Source organism: Salvelinus namaycush, unplaced genomic scaffold (assembly GCF_016432855.1).
Source record: "Salvelinus namaycush isolate Seneca unplaced genomic scaffold, SaNama_1.0 Scaffold3216, whole genome shotgun sequence".
NCBI lineage: Eukaryota > Metazoa > Chordata > Actinopteri > Salmoniformes > Salmonidae > Salvelinus > Salvelinus namaycush.
Window position 1 is genome coordinate 9,015 of NW_024060138.1, and position 18,517 is coordinate 27,531.

Below are 18,517 nucleotides of genomic sequence, written 5' to 3' on the forward strand. Positions count from 1 at the left end.
GTTGGTGTGTGAGGCCTACATTCCTCTGTGTGTGTATTGGTGTGTGAGGGCTACATTCCTCTGTGTGTGTATTGGTGTGTGAGGGCTACGTTCCTCTGTGTGTGTGTGTGTGTGTGTGTGTGTGTGTGTGTGTGTGTGTGTGTGTGTGTGTGTGTGTGTGAGGCCTACCTTCCTCTGTGTGTGTGTTGGTGTGTGAGGCCTACCTTCCTCTGTGTGTGTGTGTGTGTGTGTGTGTGTGTGTGTGTGTGTGTGTGTGTGTGTGTGTGTGTGTGTGTGTGTGTGTGTGTTGGTGAGGCCTACCTTCCTCTGTGTGTGTGTTGGTGTGTGAGGCCTACGTTCCTCTGTGTGTGTGGGTGTATGGTTACTGGAACCAATAAGGGTTCTTGGCTCTCCCCATAGCAGAACCCTTTGAAGAACCCTGTTGGGTTCCATGTGTCTCTCCCCCTCACCTTTAACCGATATGTATTTGAGTAGACAGTGTTTCTCTCACCTTTAACCGATATGTATTTGCGTAGACAGTGTGTCTCTCCCCCTCACCTTTAACCGATATGTATTTGAGTAGACAGTGTTTCTCTCCCCCTCACCTTTAACCGATATGTATTTGAGTAGACAGTGTTTCTCTCCCCCTCACCTTTAACCGATATGTATTTGAGTAGACAGTGTTTCTCTCCCTCTCACCTTTAACCGATATGTATTTGAGTAGACAGTGTTTCTCTCCCCCTCACCTTTAACCAATATGTATTTGAGTAGACAGTGTTTCTCTCCCCCTCACCTTTAACCGATATGTATTTGAGTAGACAGTGTGTCTCTCCCCCTCACCTTTAACCGATATGTATTTGAGTAGACAGTGTTTCTCTCCCCCTCACCTTTAACCGATATGTATTTGAGTAGACAGTGTTTCTCTCCCCCTCACCTTTAACCGATATGTATTTGAGTAGACAGTGTTTCTCTCCCCCTCACCTTTAACCGATATGTATTTGAGTAGACAGTGTGTCTCTCCCCCTCACCTTTAACCGATATGTATTTGAGTAGACAGTGTTTCTCTCCCCCTCACCTTTAACCGATATGTATTTGAGTAGACAGTGTTTCTCTCCCCCTCACCTTTAACCGATATGTATTTGAGTAGACAGTGTTTCTCCCCCTCACCTTTAACCGATATGTATTTGCGTAGACAGTGTGTCTCTCCCCCTCACCTTTAACCGATATGTATTTGCGTAGACAGTGTTTCTCTCCCCCTCACCTTTAACCGAAATGTATTTGCGTAGACAGTGTGTCTCTCCCCCTCACCTTTAACCGATATGTATTTGAGTAGACAGTGTTTCTCTCCCCCTCACCTTTAACCGATATGTATTTGCGTAGACAGTGTTTCTCTCCCCCTCACCTTTAACCGATATGTATTTGCGTAGACAGTGTGTCTCTCCCCCTCACCTTTAACCGATATGTATTTGAGTAGACAGTGTTTCTCTCCCCCTCACCTTTAACCGATATGTATTTGCGTAGACAGTGTTTCTCTCCCCCTCACCTTTAACCGATATGTATTTGCGTAGACAGTGTGTCTCTCCCCCTCACCTTTAACCGATATGTATTTGAGTAGACAGTGTTTCTCTCCCCCTCACCTTTAACCGATATGTATTTGAGTAGACAGTGTTTCTCTCCCCCTCACCTTTAACCGATATGTATTTGCGTAGACAGTGTTTCTCTCCCCCTCACCTTTAACCGATATGTATTTGAGTAGACAGTGTTTCTCTCCCCCTCACCTTTAACCGATATGTATTTGAGTAGACAGTGTTTCTCCCCCTCACCTTTAACCGATATGTATTTGCGTAGACAGTGTTTCTCTTGGCTCCTCCTATTCTGAACCTCACAGACATAGTTCCCTTCGTCCTGTAGCGTGATGCTAGCTATAGTCATCTCCAGGACCCAGCTGTTAGACCGCTCCTGATAGGTCAGTTGTCCATCCAGGCGGTCAGCGTACAGGTGGACACTATGACAGTCAAGCTCCAGGGGTTTACCACTCTCATCCTGTAGCGCCTAGAGAGAGAGAGAGAGAGTGAGAGAGAGAGAGACACAGAGAGAGAGAGACACAGAGAGAGAGAGACACAGAGAGAGAGAGAGACACAGAGAGAGACAGAGAGAGAGAGACAGAGAGACACAGAGAGACACAGAGAGACACAGAGAGAGACACAGAGAGACACAGAGAGACACAGAGAGAGACAGAGAGAGAGACACAGAGAGAGACACAGAGAGAGACAGAGAGAGAGACAGAGAGAGACAAAAAGTCAGTCTTCCTGTTCTACTAGCCTGGGTCCCAGATCGGTTTTGTGTTGTCTTACCAAAATCCATCAACGAGTTTATTGTCAAGACAGCACAAACAGATTTGAGACTTGTTTAACCAAATTAAACAAGTTTCAAGGACGAAGCTGTGCTTGTATTCCTTATTCAGTGTACCCTTCCTCTACTTGTGGGTCCAGTCTGTACCAGGTGAGCTGTTACCTGTGGGTCCAGTCTGTACCAGGTGAGCTGTTACCTGTGGGTCCAGTCTGTACCAGGTGAGCTGTTCGTAGGTGTAGTTGTCAGCGATGCAGCTTAGCGACACCTCCTCCTGCTCCAGAGGTTCCTCAGACGGACCCAGCTCTACACTGAAACCTTCTGGGATAGCTGGAGGAGGGAGGTGGGGGGGGGGGGGGGGGAGTTAGATAGATTTTTTTGTTATGATTTTGAAGGCTCTATGGTTCAAAATGTTTTTGTTTTTTAACTATTACACAAACTATTAGTACTACTATTACAAAACGGCAGATCTATTTATTAATGTATATACAGTATAGTGCATATTACTGTACAGTACTTAGTGATGTATATACATTATAGTGCATATTACTGTACAGTACTTATTAATGTATATACAGTATCATACATATTACTGTACAGTACTTTGGATGCTAAACCAAGAGAAGGAAATAAGTTGAAATACTCACTGGTCACATAGAAGTATATCAGCCTTTGGTCTTTACCCACTTTGTTGTCAGCAGAACATTTATACATGACTGATACACTGGCGTTCTGGATCACCAGCCTGCTGACTATCTAGAGAGGAGAGGGGAGGGGAGAGGAGAGGAAAATATAAACATTAAAAAACAAACGTTCTGCATCACCAGGCTGCTGACTATCTAGAGAGGAGAGGGGAGAGGAGAGGAGAGGAAAATATAAACATTAAAAAACAAACGTTCTGCATCACCAGGCTGCTGACTATCTAGAGAGGAGAGGCGAGGCGAGGCGAGGCGAGGCGAGAGGAGGGGAGAGGAGAGGAGAGGAGAGGCGAGGCGAGGCGAGGCGAGGCGAGGGGAGAGGAGAGGAGAGGAGAGGAGAGGAGAGGAGAGGAGGGGAAGGCTGCTGACTATCTAGAGAGGAAGACAGGTTTACATACAAACATGGTTTTCATACTAAATAAATCTACTATTACATTGAAAGTGCTGAACAGGGAAGGAAGATGGCTTTTAAATGTTTTATTATGAATTGAAGTGTTTTTTACTAGACTAGACAACTGACTGGGACTTTGAACCCTGACCTGGAATACACACTCAATCAATCCACTAGTGTCTACTCTGGCTCTGGTTGTCCTGGCTGGCCTGGTTGTCCTGGTTGTCCTGGTTGATACCATGCTACTCTGGTTCTTGTTGTCCTGGTGTGGCCTGGTTGATTCCATGCTACTCTGGCTCTGGTTGTCCTGGTGTGGCCTGGTTGATTCCATGCTACTCTGGCTCTGGTTGTCCTGGTGTGGCCTGGTTGATTCCATGCTACTCTGGCTCTGGTTGTCCTGGTGTGGCCTGGTTGATTCCATGCTACTCTGGCTCTGGTTGTCCTGGTTGTCCTGGTTGATTCCATGCTACTCTGGCTCTGGTTGTCCTGGTTGATTCCATGCTACTCTGGCTCTGGTTGTCCTGGTGTGGCCTGGTTGATTCCATGCTACTCTGGTTCTTGTTGTCCTGGTGTGGCCTGGTTGATTCCATGCTACTCTGGCTCTGGTTGTCCTGGTGTGGCCTGGTTGATTCCATGCTACTCTGGCTCTGGTTGTCCTGGTGTGGCCTGGTTGATTCCATGCTACTCTGGCTCTGGTTGTCCTGGTGTGGCCTGGTTGATTCCATGCTACTCTGGCTCTGGTTGTCCTGGTGTGGCCTGGTTGATTCCATGCTACTCTGGCTCTGGTTGTCCTGGTGTGGCCTGGTTGATTCCATGCTACTCTGGCTCTGGTTGTCCTGGTGTGGCCTGGTTGATTCCATGCTACTCTGGTTCTTGTTGTCCTGGTGTGGCCTGGTTGATTCCATGCTACTCTGGTTCTTGTTGTCCTGGTGTGGCCTGGTTGATTCCATGCTACTCTGGCTCTGGTTGTCCTGGTTGATTCCATGCTACTCTGGCTCTGGTTGTCCTGGTTGATTCCATGCTACTCTGGCTCTGGTTGTCCTGGTGTGGCCTGGTTGATCCCATGCTACTCTGGCTCTGGTTGTCCTGGTGTGGCCTGGTTGTCCTGCTTGTCCTGGTTGATCCCATGCTACTCTGGCTCTGGTTGTCCTGGTTGTCCTGGTTGATCCCATGCTACTCTGGCTCTGGTTGTCCTGGTGTGGCCTGGTTGATCCCATGCTACTCTGGCTCTGGTTGTTCTGGTTGTCCTGGTTGTCCTGGTTGTCCTGGTTGTCCTGGTTGATTCCATGCTACTCTGGCTCTGGTTGTCCTGGTGTGGCCTGGTTGATCCCATGCTACTCTGGCTCTGGTTGTTCTGGTTGTCCTGGTTGTCCTGGTTGTCCTGGTTGTCCTGGTTGATTCCATGCTACTCTGGCTCTGGTTGTCCTGGTTGTCCTGGTTGATCCCATGCTACTCTGGCTCTGGTTGTCCTGGTTGTCCTGGTTGATCCCATGCTACTCTGGCTCTGGTTGTCCTGGTGTGGCCTGGTTGATCCCATGCTACTCTGGCTCTGGTTGTTCTGGTTGTTCTGGTTGTCCTGGTTGTCCTGGTTGTCCTGGTTGTCCTGGTTGATTCCATGCTACTCTGGCTCTTGTTGTCCTGGTTGTCCTGGTTGTCCTGGTTGTCCTGGTTGTCCTGGTTGATTCCATGCTACTCTGGCTCTGGTTGTCCTGGTTGTCCTGGTTGATCCCATGCTACTCTGGCTCTGGTTGTCCTGGTGTGGCCTGGTTGATCCCATGCTACTCTGGCTCTGGTTGTTCTGGTTGTCCTGGTTGTCCTGGTTGTCCTGGTTGATCCCATGCTACTCTGGCTCTGGTTGTCCTGGTGTGGCCTGGTTGATCCCATGCTACTCTGGCTCTGGTTGTTCTGGTTGTTCTGGTTGTCCTGGTTGTCCTGGTTGTCCTGGTTGTCCTGGTTGATCCCATGCTACTCTGGCTCTGGTTGTTCTGGTTGTCCTGGTTGTCCTGGTTGTCCTGGTTGTCCTGGTTGATCCCATGCTACTCTGGCTCTGGTTGTCCTGGTGTGGCCTGGTTGATCCCATGCTACTCTGGCTCTGGTTGTCCTGGTGTGGCCTGGTTGATTCCATGCTACTCTGGCTCTGGTTGTCCTGGCTGTCCTGGTTGATTCCATGCTACTCTGGCTCTGGTTGTCCTGGTTGGCCTGGTTGTCCTGGTTGTCCTGGTGTGGCTGTGTTTTGATGGTTGATGAGAACACGGTCTCTGTAGAAGTTGACGTGACTCAAACCTTTCCGCTGCCAGTCCCTCACAACAGGAACTGACCTCACAGGTGTGACCCACAACAGGAAGTGTGCTGTGTGTGTGTGTGTGTGTGTGTGTGTGTGTGTGTGTGTGTGTGTGTGTGTGTGTGTGTGTGTGTGTGTGTGTGTGTGTGTGTGTGTGTGTGTGTGTGTGTGTGTGTGTGTGTGTGTGTTTATTCCCATTCCCCTCAGGAAGTGTGCTCAGGAAGAGGGTTCAAAATATTTCTTATGTGGAATTGGAACACTTGCCCTCTCTTCTCTCTGTCACACGGATCACTGTCACACAGGACACTTAGGTAGAAATACTGTCACACAGGACTCTTAGGTAGAAATACTGTCACACAGGACACTAAGGTAGAAATACTGTCACACAGGACACTGTTTGGGACACTTAGGTAGAAATACTGTCACACAGGACACTGTTTGGGACACTTAGGTAGAACTACTGTCACACAGGACACTGTTTGGGACACTTACATAGAAATACTGTCACACAGGACACTGTTTGGGACACTTAGGTAGAACTACTGTCACACAGGACACTGTTTGGGACACTAAGGTAGAAATACTGTCACACAGGACACTGTTTGGGACACTTGGGTAGAACTAATGTCACACAGGACACTGTTTGGGACACTAAGGTAGAAATACTGTCACACAGGACACTGTTTGGGACACTAAGGTAGAACTACTGTCACACAGGACACTGTTTGGGACACTTAGGTAGAACTACTGTCACACAGGACACTGTTTGGGACACTAAGGTAGAACTACTGTCACACAGGACACTGTTTGGGACACTTAGGTAGAACTACTGTCACACAGGACACTGTTTGGGACACTTACATAGAAATACTGTCACACAGGACACTGTTTGGGACACTAAGGTAGAAATACTGTCACACAGGACACTGTTTGGGACACTTAGGTAGAACTACTGTCACACAGGACACTGTTTGGGACACATAGGTAGAAATACTCCAGTTCCCGGTTAGGGACACTTATATAAAGAGTTTTTCTGCCAACTAGACTAAGGGACTATCTTCCTGTTCTAAGCTTTACTAAATCATCAATCTCTGATTGTAAATTGGTGTAAAATTCAGTTTATAACGGAAAGCAATCAAAATAAATCTACTACCTACTAAATCCTAATTGGAAACTTGATCAGAATTATAGCCTAAAATAATATAATAACATGGTTATGATTCAACATTCAGACAACATTCAGACAACGTTCAGATAACATTCAGACAACATTCAGACAACATTCAGATAACATTCAGATAACGTTCAGATAACATTCAGATAACATTCAGATAACATTTTTGTAGTATTGTTAAATGTTGTAAACGTCTGTGCAGGGAGTGAGAACCAACCTTCTGCCTCCCGTCCACCACTTCGACTGACGTCTCGATGTTTTCTATTTTATTCACGGTGTTCTGCGAGTCCAGGTCCTGCCAGTTCTGACAGTCTGAGACGCTGTCGCTACGCCCTTTACGATCCCTCCGACTCCTACAAAACACAAAACACAACGACATAGTCTTTCACCACGGCCCATTGGCACCCTATTCCCTATATAGTGCACTTCTTTTAGGGTTGATTGATTGATTGACAGATTCTTAGGTAAAACAATTTGTAGAATTTAAAACAATATTAAAGCACAAAGAAACCCCCCCAGAGGATGACGCAGCGATAGATGTGGTCCTCGGGGTAGAACAGGACTAAAACAAATAGCACACATTTTGGGAACCATCCAATGTTCCAGTCATTTCCATACGTTTACATGGTCGGTCATTTACCAGACTCTCTCGTCGACGTACAGTTAGCGCATTCAGCTAAGTAGAGACCACCACACGTCACAGTCATTGCTGGTAACTTTCCTCAATAAATCGGCTATCAGAAAACCATCCAACCTATCCTTTGACCAGGGCCCAAATGGCACCCTATTCCCTACGTAGTGCACTATGTGATTAAAAGGAGGGCACTACATAGGGAATAGGGTGCTGGTTGAGACGCAGGACCCTGTTTCAGTCATTGTCATGCATAGTGTGCTGTGGTGGTGGAGTGAACAGAGGAGAAAACAGAAGCACATCAACATCAAACAGGACATCTATGAGACACATCTATGAGACACATCTATGAGACACATCTATGAGACACATCTATGAGACACATCTATGAGACACATCTATGAGACACATCTATGAGACAATAATCTATGAGACACATCTATGAGACATTAATCTATGAGACATTAATCTATGAGACACATCCATGAGACAATAATCTATGAGACACATCCATGAGACACATCTCTGAGACAATAATCTATGAGACACATCTATGAGACATTAATCTATGAGACACATCTATGAGACATTAATCTATGAGACACATCTATGAGACACATCTATGAGACACATCTATGAGACATTAATCTATGAGACATTAATCTATGAGACACATCTATGAGACACATCTATGAGACACATCTATGAGACATTAATCTATGAGACACATCTATGAGACACATCTCTGAGACAATAATCTATGAGACAATAATCTATGAGACAATAATCTATGAGACAATAATCTATGAGACACATCTCTGAGACAATAATCTATGAGACACATCTATGAGACAATAATCTATGAGACAATAATCTATGAGACACATCTATGAGACAATAATCTATGAGACAATAATCTATGAGACAATAATCTATGAGACAATAATCTATGAGACAATAATCTATGAGACACATCTATGAGACAATAATCTATGAGACAATAATCTATGAGACACATCTATGAGACAATAATCTATGAGACACATCTCTGAGACACATCTATGAGACACATCTCTGAGACACATCTATGAGACAATAATCTATGAGACACATCTATGAGACATTAATCTATGAGACATTAATCTCTGAGACACATCTATGAGACAATAATCTATGAGACACATCTATGAGACATTAATCTATGAGACATTAATCTATGAGACACATCCATGAGACAATAATCTATGAGACACATCCATGAGACACATCTCTGAGACAATAATCTATGAGACACATCTATGAGACATTAATCTATGAGACACATCTATGAGACATTAATCTATGAGACACATCTATGAGACACATCTATGAGACACATCTATGAGACATTAATCTATGAGACATTAATCTATGAGACACATCTATGAGACACATCTATGAGACACATCTATGAGACATTAATCTATGAGACACATCTATGAGACACATCTCTGAGACAATAATCTATGAGACAATAATCTATGAGACAATAATCTATGAGACAATAATCTATGAGACACATCTCTGAGACAATAATCTATGAGACACATCTATGAGACAATAATCTATGAGACAATAATCTATGAGACACATCTATGAGACAATAATCTATGAGACAATAATCTATGAGACAATAATCTATGAGACAATAATCTATGAGACAATAATCTATGAGACACATCTATGAGACAATAATCTATGAGACAATAATCTATGAGACACATCTATGAGACAATAATCTATGAGACATTAATCTATGAGACACATCTATGAGACACATCTATGAGACACATCTATGAGACAATAATCTATGAGACACATCTATGAGACAATAATCTATGAGACACATCTATGAGACACATCTATGAGACAATAATCTATGAGACACATCTATGAGACACATCTATGAGACACATCTATGAGACACATCTATGAGACAATAATCTATGAGACACATCTATGAGACACATCTCTGAGACAATAATCTATGAGACAATAATCTATGAGACACATCTATGAGACAATAATCTATGAGACACATCCATGAGACACATCTCTGAGACAATAATCTATGAGACACATCTATGAGACATTAATCTATGAGACACATCTATGAGACAATAATCTATGAGACACATCTCTGAGACACATCTATGAGACACATCTCTGAGACACATCTATGAGACAATAATCTATGAGACACATCTATGAGACATTAATCTATGAGACATTAATCTCTGAGACACATCTATGAGACAATAATCTATGAGACACATCTATGAGACATTCATCTCTGAGACACATCTATGAGACACACAGGGAATATGGTGCCATTGTGTCCTGGTTGAAGGATATGTTGGATGGTTCACTGATAGATGACACACACTCAGCGATACACTTTAAACACGAGCGGAGCGACGTCCCTCACATTCAAAGGCGAGACAATGTTTCTACTGTGTAATGATAAGCAATGAAATTTAGCATTTGTATCATAACCAAAATATGTGTGGAAACTCATCGTAGCTCAAATGAGACATGAAATTAGAAACCCCATTATGAGTCCTTTGGGGGGAAACGCGGCGCACAGAAGCACAGAAAATAATCAGATTCATTAGCAACGACTGAGGTCTGTCCCTTTAGCTAACCTGGTGTTACCTTTTGAAGTACGCCGGTGTCGTGACTGGTGTGAAACAGGCATTACAGGGGTTTCTGCTATCTCTTTGGTACTATTTTCACAAGTATTTGTTCAAATTTCACAACTCTTAGTACCAAACTGTCACATTTTGACCTTAGTTCCTTTTTTATGTCTTTATTTTAGTTGGTCAGGGCGTGAGTTGGGGTGGGCATTCTATGTTGTTTTTCTATGTTTTGTTCTGTATGTTCTATTTCTATGTGTTTGGCCTAGTATGGTTCTCAATCAGAGGCAGGTGTCAGTCGTTGTCTCTGATTGGGAGCCATATTTAGGTAGCCTGTTTTCCTTTGTGGTTTGTGGGTGGTTGTTTCCTGTGTCTGTACCATACGGGACTGTTTCGATTTTCGTTTGTTCATTCACTTTGTTATTTGTATTTTTGTAGTGTTCAGTTTTATATATTAAAATGGACACTTACCACGCTGCAAATTAGTCCGATATCTCTTACTCCTCGTCAGAAGAAGAGGAAAGTCGTTACACAAACTCAAAACAGATCATGAAAAAGGCTGTGTTAAAAAATAAAATAAAAACTTTAAAGCACATTTTCACCAGACCCTAATCAGTGTTTTATCTAGAAATATATTTTATATAAAGTAATTGCCTTTCACAATGCAATGCTCACAATACTTTTCATTTCATCTCATTCTATTGTCATCACTAAATCCAACTGCGCTCAATGGTTAACCAATTAACCGTTTGGTAAACCTATAGATTGTTAACTTGTTTGTCTACTCTATATGGATTTGGAGAACTAGAGAAATGAAATGTGTTGGTAAAGTATAAACATTTAAATGACATGTACGATACATAATAACCACGCATAATGACTACTCATTATTGTTAATTGATTTCACCTCATTATTGCTAATTGATTTCACCTCATTATTGCTAATTGATTTCACCTCATTATTGCTAATTGATTTCACATAGTGCTCACCACAATTGATCACCATATAAAAGAGGGTGTGGTAACACTTGACATGTCTTCCAACATGGAGCAGATAGACAGCAAGGGAGAGGAAGAAGCCAAAGAGCTCCTGGACAAGGAGCCCCTCAGAGAGGTGGGCATGGGCCCCGTCAGAGAGCTGGGGCTTGGCCCCACGTCAAAGAGGTGGACATGGGTCCCGTCAAAGAGGTCTAAGAGGTGGGCATGGGCCCCGTCAAAGAGGTGGGCATGGGTCCTGTCAAAGAGGTCAAAGAGGTTGGCATGGGCCCTGTCAAAGAGGTGGGCATGGGCCCCGTCAAAGAGGTCAAAGAGGTGGGAATGGGCCCCGTCAGAGAGGTGGGCATGGGCCCCATCAGAGAGGTGGGCATGGGCCCCGTCAGAGCGGTGGGCATCAGCCCCATCAGAGAGGTGGGCATGGGCCCCGTTAGAGAGGTGGGCATCAGCCCCGTCAGAGCGGTGGGCATCAGCCCCGTCAGAGCGGTGGGCATCAGCCCCATCAGAGAGGTGGGCATGGGCCCCGTCAGAGAGGTGGGCATCAGCCCCGTCAGAGAGGTGGGCATCAGCCCCGTCAGAGCGGTGGGCATGGGCCCCGTCAGAGCGGTGGGCATCAGCCCCGTCAGAGCGGTGGGCATGAGTCCTGTCAAAGACGTCAAATAGGTGGGCATCAGGTTTTGAATGAAAGACTGGCTGCATTTGACCAGTTAGAGTTGTGTACTAAGAAAATGAACCACAAACTTGTGAAAATAGTACCAAGGCGATAAAAAAAAACACACACAAACACAAAAGTTGTACAATGATGTACACAGGATGTACGATTGAGGACTCCCTGATGAGGATGAACTCTGAGAAGTGTGTTGTTGTGTTATTCTACTGGCTGATGTTACTACTGTTCTACTGGCTGATGTTACTACTGTTCTACTGGCTGATGTTACTACTGTTCTACTGTTCTACTGGCTGATGTTACTACTGTTCTACTGGCTGATGTTATTACTGTTCTACTGGCTGATGTTACTACTGTTCTACTGGCTGATGTTACTACTGTTCTACTGTTCTACTGGCTGATGTTACTACTGTTCTACTGGCTGATGTTACTACTGTTCTACTGGCTGATGTTATTACTGTTCTACTGGCTGATGTTATTACTGTTCTACTGGCTGATGTTACTACTGTTCTACTGGCTGATGTTACTACTGTTCTACTGTTCTACTGGCTGATGTTACTACTGTTCTACTGGCTGATGTTACTACTGTTCTACTGTTCTACTGGCTGATGTTATTACTGTTCTACTGGCTGATGTTACTACTGTTCTACTGGCTGATGTTACTACTGTTCTACTGGCTGATGTTACTACTGTTCTACTGGCTGATGTTACTACTGTTCTACTGGCTGATGTTACTACTGTTCTACTGACTGATGTTACTACTGTTCTACTGGCTGATGTTACTACTGTTCTACTGACTGATGTTACTACTGTTCTACTGGCTGATGTTACTACTGTTCTACTGACTGATGTTACTACTGTTCTACTGACTGATGTTACTACTGTTCTACTGGCTGATGTTACTACTGTTCTACTGGCTGATGTTACTACTGTTCTACTGACTGATGTTACTACTGTTCTACTGGCTGATGTTACTACTGTTCTACTGACTGATGTTACTACTGTTCCACTGGCTGATGTTACTACTGTTCTACTGGCTGATGTTACTACTGTTCTACTGGCTGATGTTACTACTGTTCTACTGGCTGATGTTACTACTGTTCTACTGGCTGATGTTACTACTGTTCTACTGGCTGATTTTACTACTGTTCTACTGTTCTACTGGCTGATGTTACTACTGTTCTACTGGCAGATGTTACTACTGTTCTACTGGCTGATGTTACTACTGTTCTACTGGCTGATGTTACTACTGTTCTACTGGCTGATGTTACTACTGTTCTACTGGCTGATGTCACTACTGTTCTACTGACTGATGTTACTACTGTTCTACTGGCTGATGTTACTACTGTTCTACTGGCTGATGTTACTACTGTTCTACTGGCTGATGTTACTACTGTTCTACTGGCTGATGTTACTACTGTTCTACTGGCTGATGTTACTACTGTTCTACTGGCTGATGTTACTACTGTTCTACTGGCTGATGTTACTACTGTTCTACTGGCTGATGTTACTACTGTTCTACTGGCTGATGTTACTACTGTTCTACTGGCTGATGTTACTACTGTTCTACTGACTGATGTTACTACTGTTCTACTGACTGATGTTACTACTGTTCTACTGGCTGATGTTACTACTGTTCTACTGGCTGATGTTACTACTGTTCTACTGGCTGATGTTACTACTGTTCTACTGACTGATGTTACTACTGTTCTACTGGCTGATGTTACTACTGTTCTACTGGCTGGTGTTAATACTGTTCTACTGGCTGATGTTACTACTGTTCTACTGACTGATGTTACTACTGTTCTACTGGCTGATGTTATTACTGTTCTACTGGCTGATGTTACTACTGTTCTACTGGCTGATGTTACTACTGTTCTACTGGCTGATGTTACTACTGTTCTACTGGCTGATGTTACTACTGTTCTACTGACTGATGTTACTACTGTTCTACTGGCTGATGTTACTACTGTTCTACTGTTCTACTGGCTGATGTTACTACTGTTCTACTGGCTGATGTTGTTACTGTTCTACTGTTCTACTGGCTGATGTTTCTACTGTTCTACTGGCTGATGTCACTACTGTTCTACTGGCTGATGTTACTACTGTTCTACTGACTGATGTTACTACTGTTCTACTGGCTGATGTCACTACTGTTCTACTGACTGATGTTACTACTGTTCTACTGACTGATGTTACTACTGTTCTACTGACTGATGTTACTACTGTTCTACTGACTGATGTTACTACTGTTCTACTGGCTGATGTTACTACTGTTCTACTGGCTGATGTTACTACTGTTCTACTGGCTGATGTTACTACTGTTCTACTGGCTGATGTTACTACTGTTCTACTGACTGATGTTACTACTGTTCTACTGGCTGATGTTACTACTGTTCTACTGTTCTACTGGCTGATGTTACTACTGTTCTACTGGCTGATGTTGTTACTGTTCTACTGTTCTACTGGCTGATGTTTCTACTGTTCTACTGGCTGATGTCACTACTGTTCTACTGGCTGATGTTACTACTGTTCTACTGACTGATGTTACTACTGTTCTACTGGCTGATGTCACTACTGTTCTACTGACTGATGTTACTACTGTTCTACTGACTGATGTTACTACTGTTCTACTGACTGATGTTACTACTGTTCTACTGACTGATGTTACTACTGTTCTACTGGCTGATGTTACTACTGTTCTACTGGCTGATGTTACTACTGTTCTACTGGCTGATGTTACTACTGTTCTACTGGCTGATGTTACTACTGTTCTACTGGCTGATGTTTCTACTGTTCTACTGGCTGATGTTACTACTGTTCTACTGTTCTACTGGCTGATGTTACTACTGTTCTACTGGCTGATGTTACTACTGTTCTACTGTTCTACTGGCTGATGTTACTACTGTTCTACTGGCTGATGTTACTACTGTTCTACTGGCTGATGTTACTACTGTTCTACTGACTGATGTTACTACTGTTCTACTGGCTGATGTCACTACTGTTCTACTGACTGATGTTACTACTGTTCTACTGACTGATGTTACTACTGTTCTACTGACTGATGTTACTACTGTTCTACTGACTGATGTTACTACTGTTCTACTGGCTGATGTTACTACTGTTCTACTGGCTGATGTTACTACTGTTCTACTGGCTGATGTTACTACTCTTCTACTGGCTGATGTTACTACTGTTCTACTGGCTGATGTTTCTACTGTTCTACTGGCTGATGTTACTACTGTTCTACTGTTCTACTGGCTGATGTTACTACTGTTCTACTGGCTGATGTTACTACTGTTCTACTGGCTGATGTTACTACTGTTCTACTGACTGATGTTACTACTGTTCTACTGGCTGATGTTACTACTGTTCTACTGGCTGATGTTACTACTGTTCTACTGACTGATGTTACTACTGTTCTACTGGCTGATGTTACTACTGTTCTACTGGCTGATGTTACTACTGTTCTACTGGCTGATGTTACTACTGTTCTACTGACTGATGTTACTACTATTCTACTGGCTGATGTTACTACTGTTCTACTGGCTGATGTTACTACTGTTCTACTGGCTGATGTTACTACTGTTCTACTGGCTGATGTTACTACTGTTCTACTGGCTGATGTTATTACTGTTCTACTGGCTGATGTTACTACTGTTCTACTGGCTGATGTTACTACTGTTCTACTGGCTGATGTTACTACTGTTCTACTGGCTGATGTTACTACTGTTCTACTGGCTGATGTTACTACTGTTCTACTGTTCTACTGACTGATGTTATTACTGTTCTACTGGCTGATGTTACTACTGTTCTACTGTTCTACTGGCTGATGTTACTACTGTTCTACTGGCTGATGTTACTACTGTTCTACTGGCTGATGTTACTACTGTTCTACTGGCTGATGTTACTACTGTTCTACTGTTCTACTGGCTGATGTTACTACTGTTCTACTGGCTGATGTTACTACTGTTCTACTGGCTGATGTTACTACTGTTCTACTGTTCTACTGACTGATGTTACTACTGTTCTACTGTTCTACTGGCTGATGTTACTACTGTTCTACTGGCTGATGTTACTACTGTTCTACTGGCTAATGTTACTACTGTTCTACTGGCTGATGTTACTACTGTTCTACTGGCTGATGTTACTACTGTTCTACTGACTGATGTTACTACTGTTCTACTGGCTGATGTTACTACTGTTCTACTGGCTGATGTTATTACTGTTCTACTGGCTGATGTTACTACTGTTCTACTGGCTGATGTTTCTACTGTTCTACTGGCTGATGTTACTACTGTTCTACTGACTGATGTTACTACTGTTCTACTGGCTGATGTTACTACTGTTCTACTGACTGATGTTACTACTGTTCTACTGACTGATGTTACTACTGTTCTACTGGCTGATGTTACTACTGTTCTACTGGCTGATGTTACTACTGTTCTACTGACTGATGTTACTACTGTTCTACTGGCTGATGTTACTACTGTTCTACTGGCTGATGTTACTACTGTTCTACTGGCTGATGTTACTACTGTTCTACTGGCTGATGTTACTACTGTTCTACTGGCTGATTTTACTACTGTTCTACTGCTGATGTTACTACTGTTCTACTGGCTGATGTTACTACTGTTCTACTGGCTGATGTTACTACTGTTCTACTGGCTGATGTTACTACTGTTCTACTGGCTGATGTTACTACTGTTCTACTGGCTGATGTTACTACTGTTCTACTGGCTGATGTCACTACTGTTCTACTGACTGATGTTACTACTGTTCTACTGGCTGATGTTACTACTGTTCTACTGGCTGATGTTACTACTGTTCTACTGGCTGATGTTACTACTGTTCTACTGGCTGATGTTACTACTGTTCTACTGGCTGATGTTACTACTGTTCTACTGGCTGATGTTACTACTGTTCTACTGGCTGATGTTACTACTGTTCTACTGGCTGATGTTACTACTGTTCTACTGGCTGATGTTATTACTGTTCTACTGTTCTACTGGCTGATGTTACTACTGTTCTACTGGCTGATGTTACTACTGTTCTACTGACTGATGTTACTACTGTTCTACTGGCTGATGTTACTACTGTTCTACTGGCTGATGTTACTACTGTTCTACTGGCTGATGTTACTACTGTTCTACTGGCTGATGTTACTACTGTTCTACTGGCTGATGTTACTACTGTTCTACTGGCTGATTTTACTACTGTTCTACTGTTCTACTGGCTGATGTTACTACTGTTCTACTGGCAGATGTTACTACTGTTCTACTGGCTGATGTTACTACTGTTCTACTGGCTGATGTTACTACTGTTCTACTGGCTGATGTTACTACTGTTCTACTGGCTGATGTCACTACTGTTCTACTGACTGATGTTACTACTGTTCCTGGCTGATGTTACTACTGTTCTACTGGCTGATGTTACTACTGGTCTACTGGCTGATGTTACTACTGTTCTACTGGCTGATGTTACTACTGTTCTACTGGCTGATGTTACTACTGTTCTACTGGCTGATGTTACTACTGTTCTACTGGCTGATGTTACTACTGTTCTACTGGCTGATGTTACTACTGTTCTACTGACTGATGTTACTACTGTTCTACTGGCTGATGTTACTATGTTCTACTGGCTGATGTTACTACTGTTCTACTGGCTGATGTACTATGTTCTACTGCTGATGTTACTACTGTTCTACTGGCTGATGTTACTACTGTTCTACTGGCTGATGTTACTACTGTTCTACTGGCTGATGTGACTACTGTTCTACTGCTGATGTTCTATGTTCTACGGGACTGATGTTACTACTGTTCTACTGGCTGATGTTACTACTGTTCTACTGGCTGAGGTTACTACTTGGTTCTACTGGCTGATGTTACTACTGTTCTACTGGCTGATGTACTACTGTTCTACTGGCTGATGTTCCTACTGTTCTACTGGCTGATGTTACTACTGTTCTACTGGCTGATGTATACTGTTCTACTGCTGATGTTACTACTGTTTCTACGGCTGATGTTACTACTGTTCTACTGCTGATGTTACTACTGTTCTACTGGCTGATGTTACTACTGTTCTACTGCTGATGTTACTACTGTTCTACTGACTGATGTACTACTGTTCTACTGATGGTTACTACTGTTCTACTGACTGATGTTACTACTGTTCTACTGTTCTACTGGCTGATGTTACTACTGTTCTACTGGCTGATGTTACTACTGTTCTACTGGCTGATGTTACTACTGTTCTACTGACTGATGTTACTACTGTTCTACTGACTGATGTTACTACTGTTCTACTGGCTGATGTTACTACTGTTCTACTGGCTGATGTTACTACTGTTCTACTGACTGATGTTACTACTGTTCTACTGGCTGATGTTACTACTGTTCTACTGGCTGATGTTACTACTGTTCTACTGGCTGATGTTACTACTGTTCTACTGTTCTACTGGCTGCTGTTCTATTGGCTGATGTTACTACTGTTCTACTGGCTGATGTTACTACTGTTCTACTGGCTGATGTTACTACTGTTCTACTGGCTGCTGTTCTACTGGCTGATGTTACTACTGTTCTACTGGCTGATGTTCCTACTGTTCTACTGGCTGATGTTACTACTGTTCTACTGGCTGATGTTACTACTGTTCTACTGGCTGATGTTACTACTGTTCTAC

At 43.2% G+C, this 18,517-nt stretch overlaps 1 protein-coding gene across 1 annotated transcript; it reads right to left on the reverse strand.

Moving 5' to 3' along the window:
• Positions 1-1,528: 1,528 nt before the first annotated feature.
• Positions 1,529-11,090, reverse strand: LOC120040086 (vascular endothelial growth factor receptor 3-like). Its single transcript, XM_038985349.1, has 5 exons — positions 11,086-11,090; positions 7,090-7,225; positions 2,976-3,084; positions 2,528-2,658; positions 1,529-2,031 (listed from the first exon to the last, which is right to left on the reverse strand). Exons 1-5 carry the CDS (start codon positions 11,088-11,090, stop codon positions 1,666-1,668), a joined length of 747 nt encoding a protein of 248 aa, XP_038841277.1. The 3' UTR covers positions 1,529-1,665.
• Between the last annotated feature and the right edge of the window lie 7,427 nt (positions 11,091-18,517).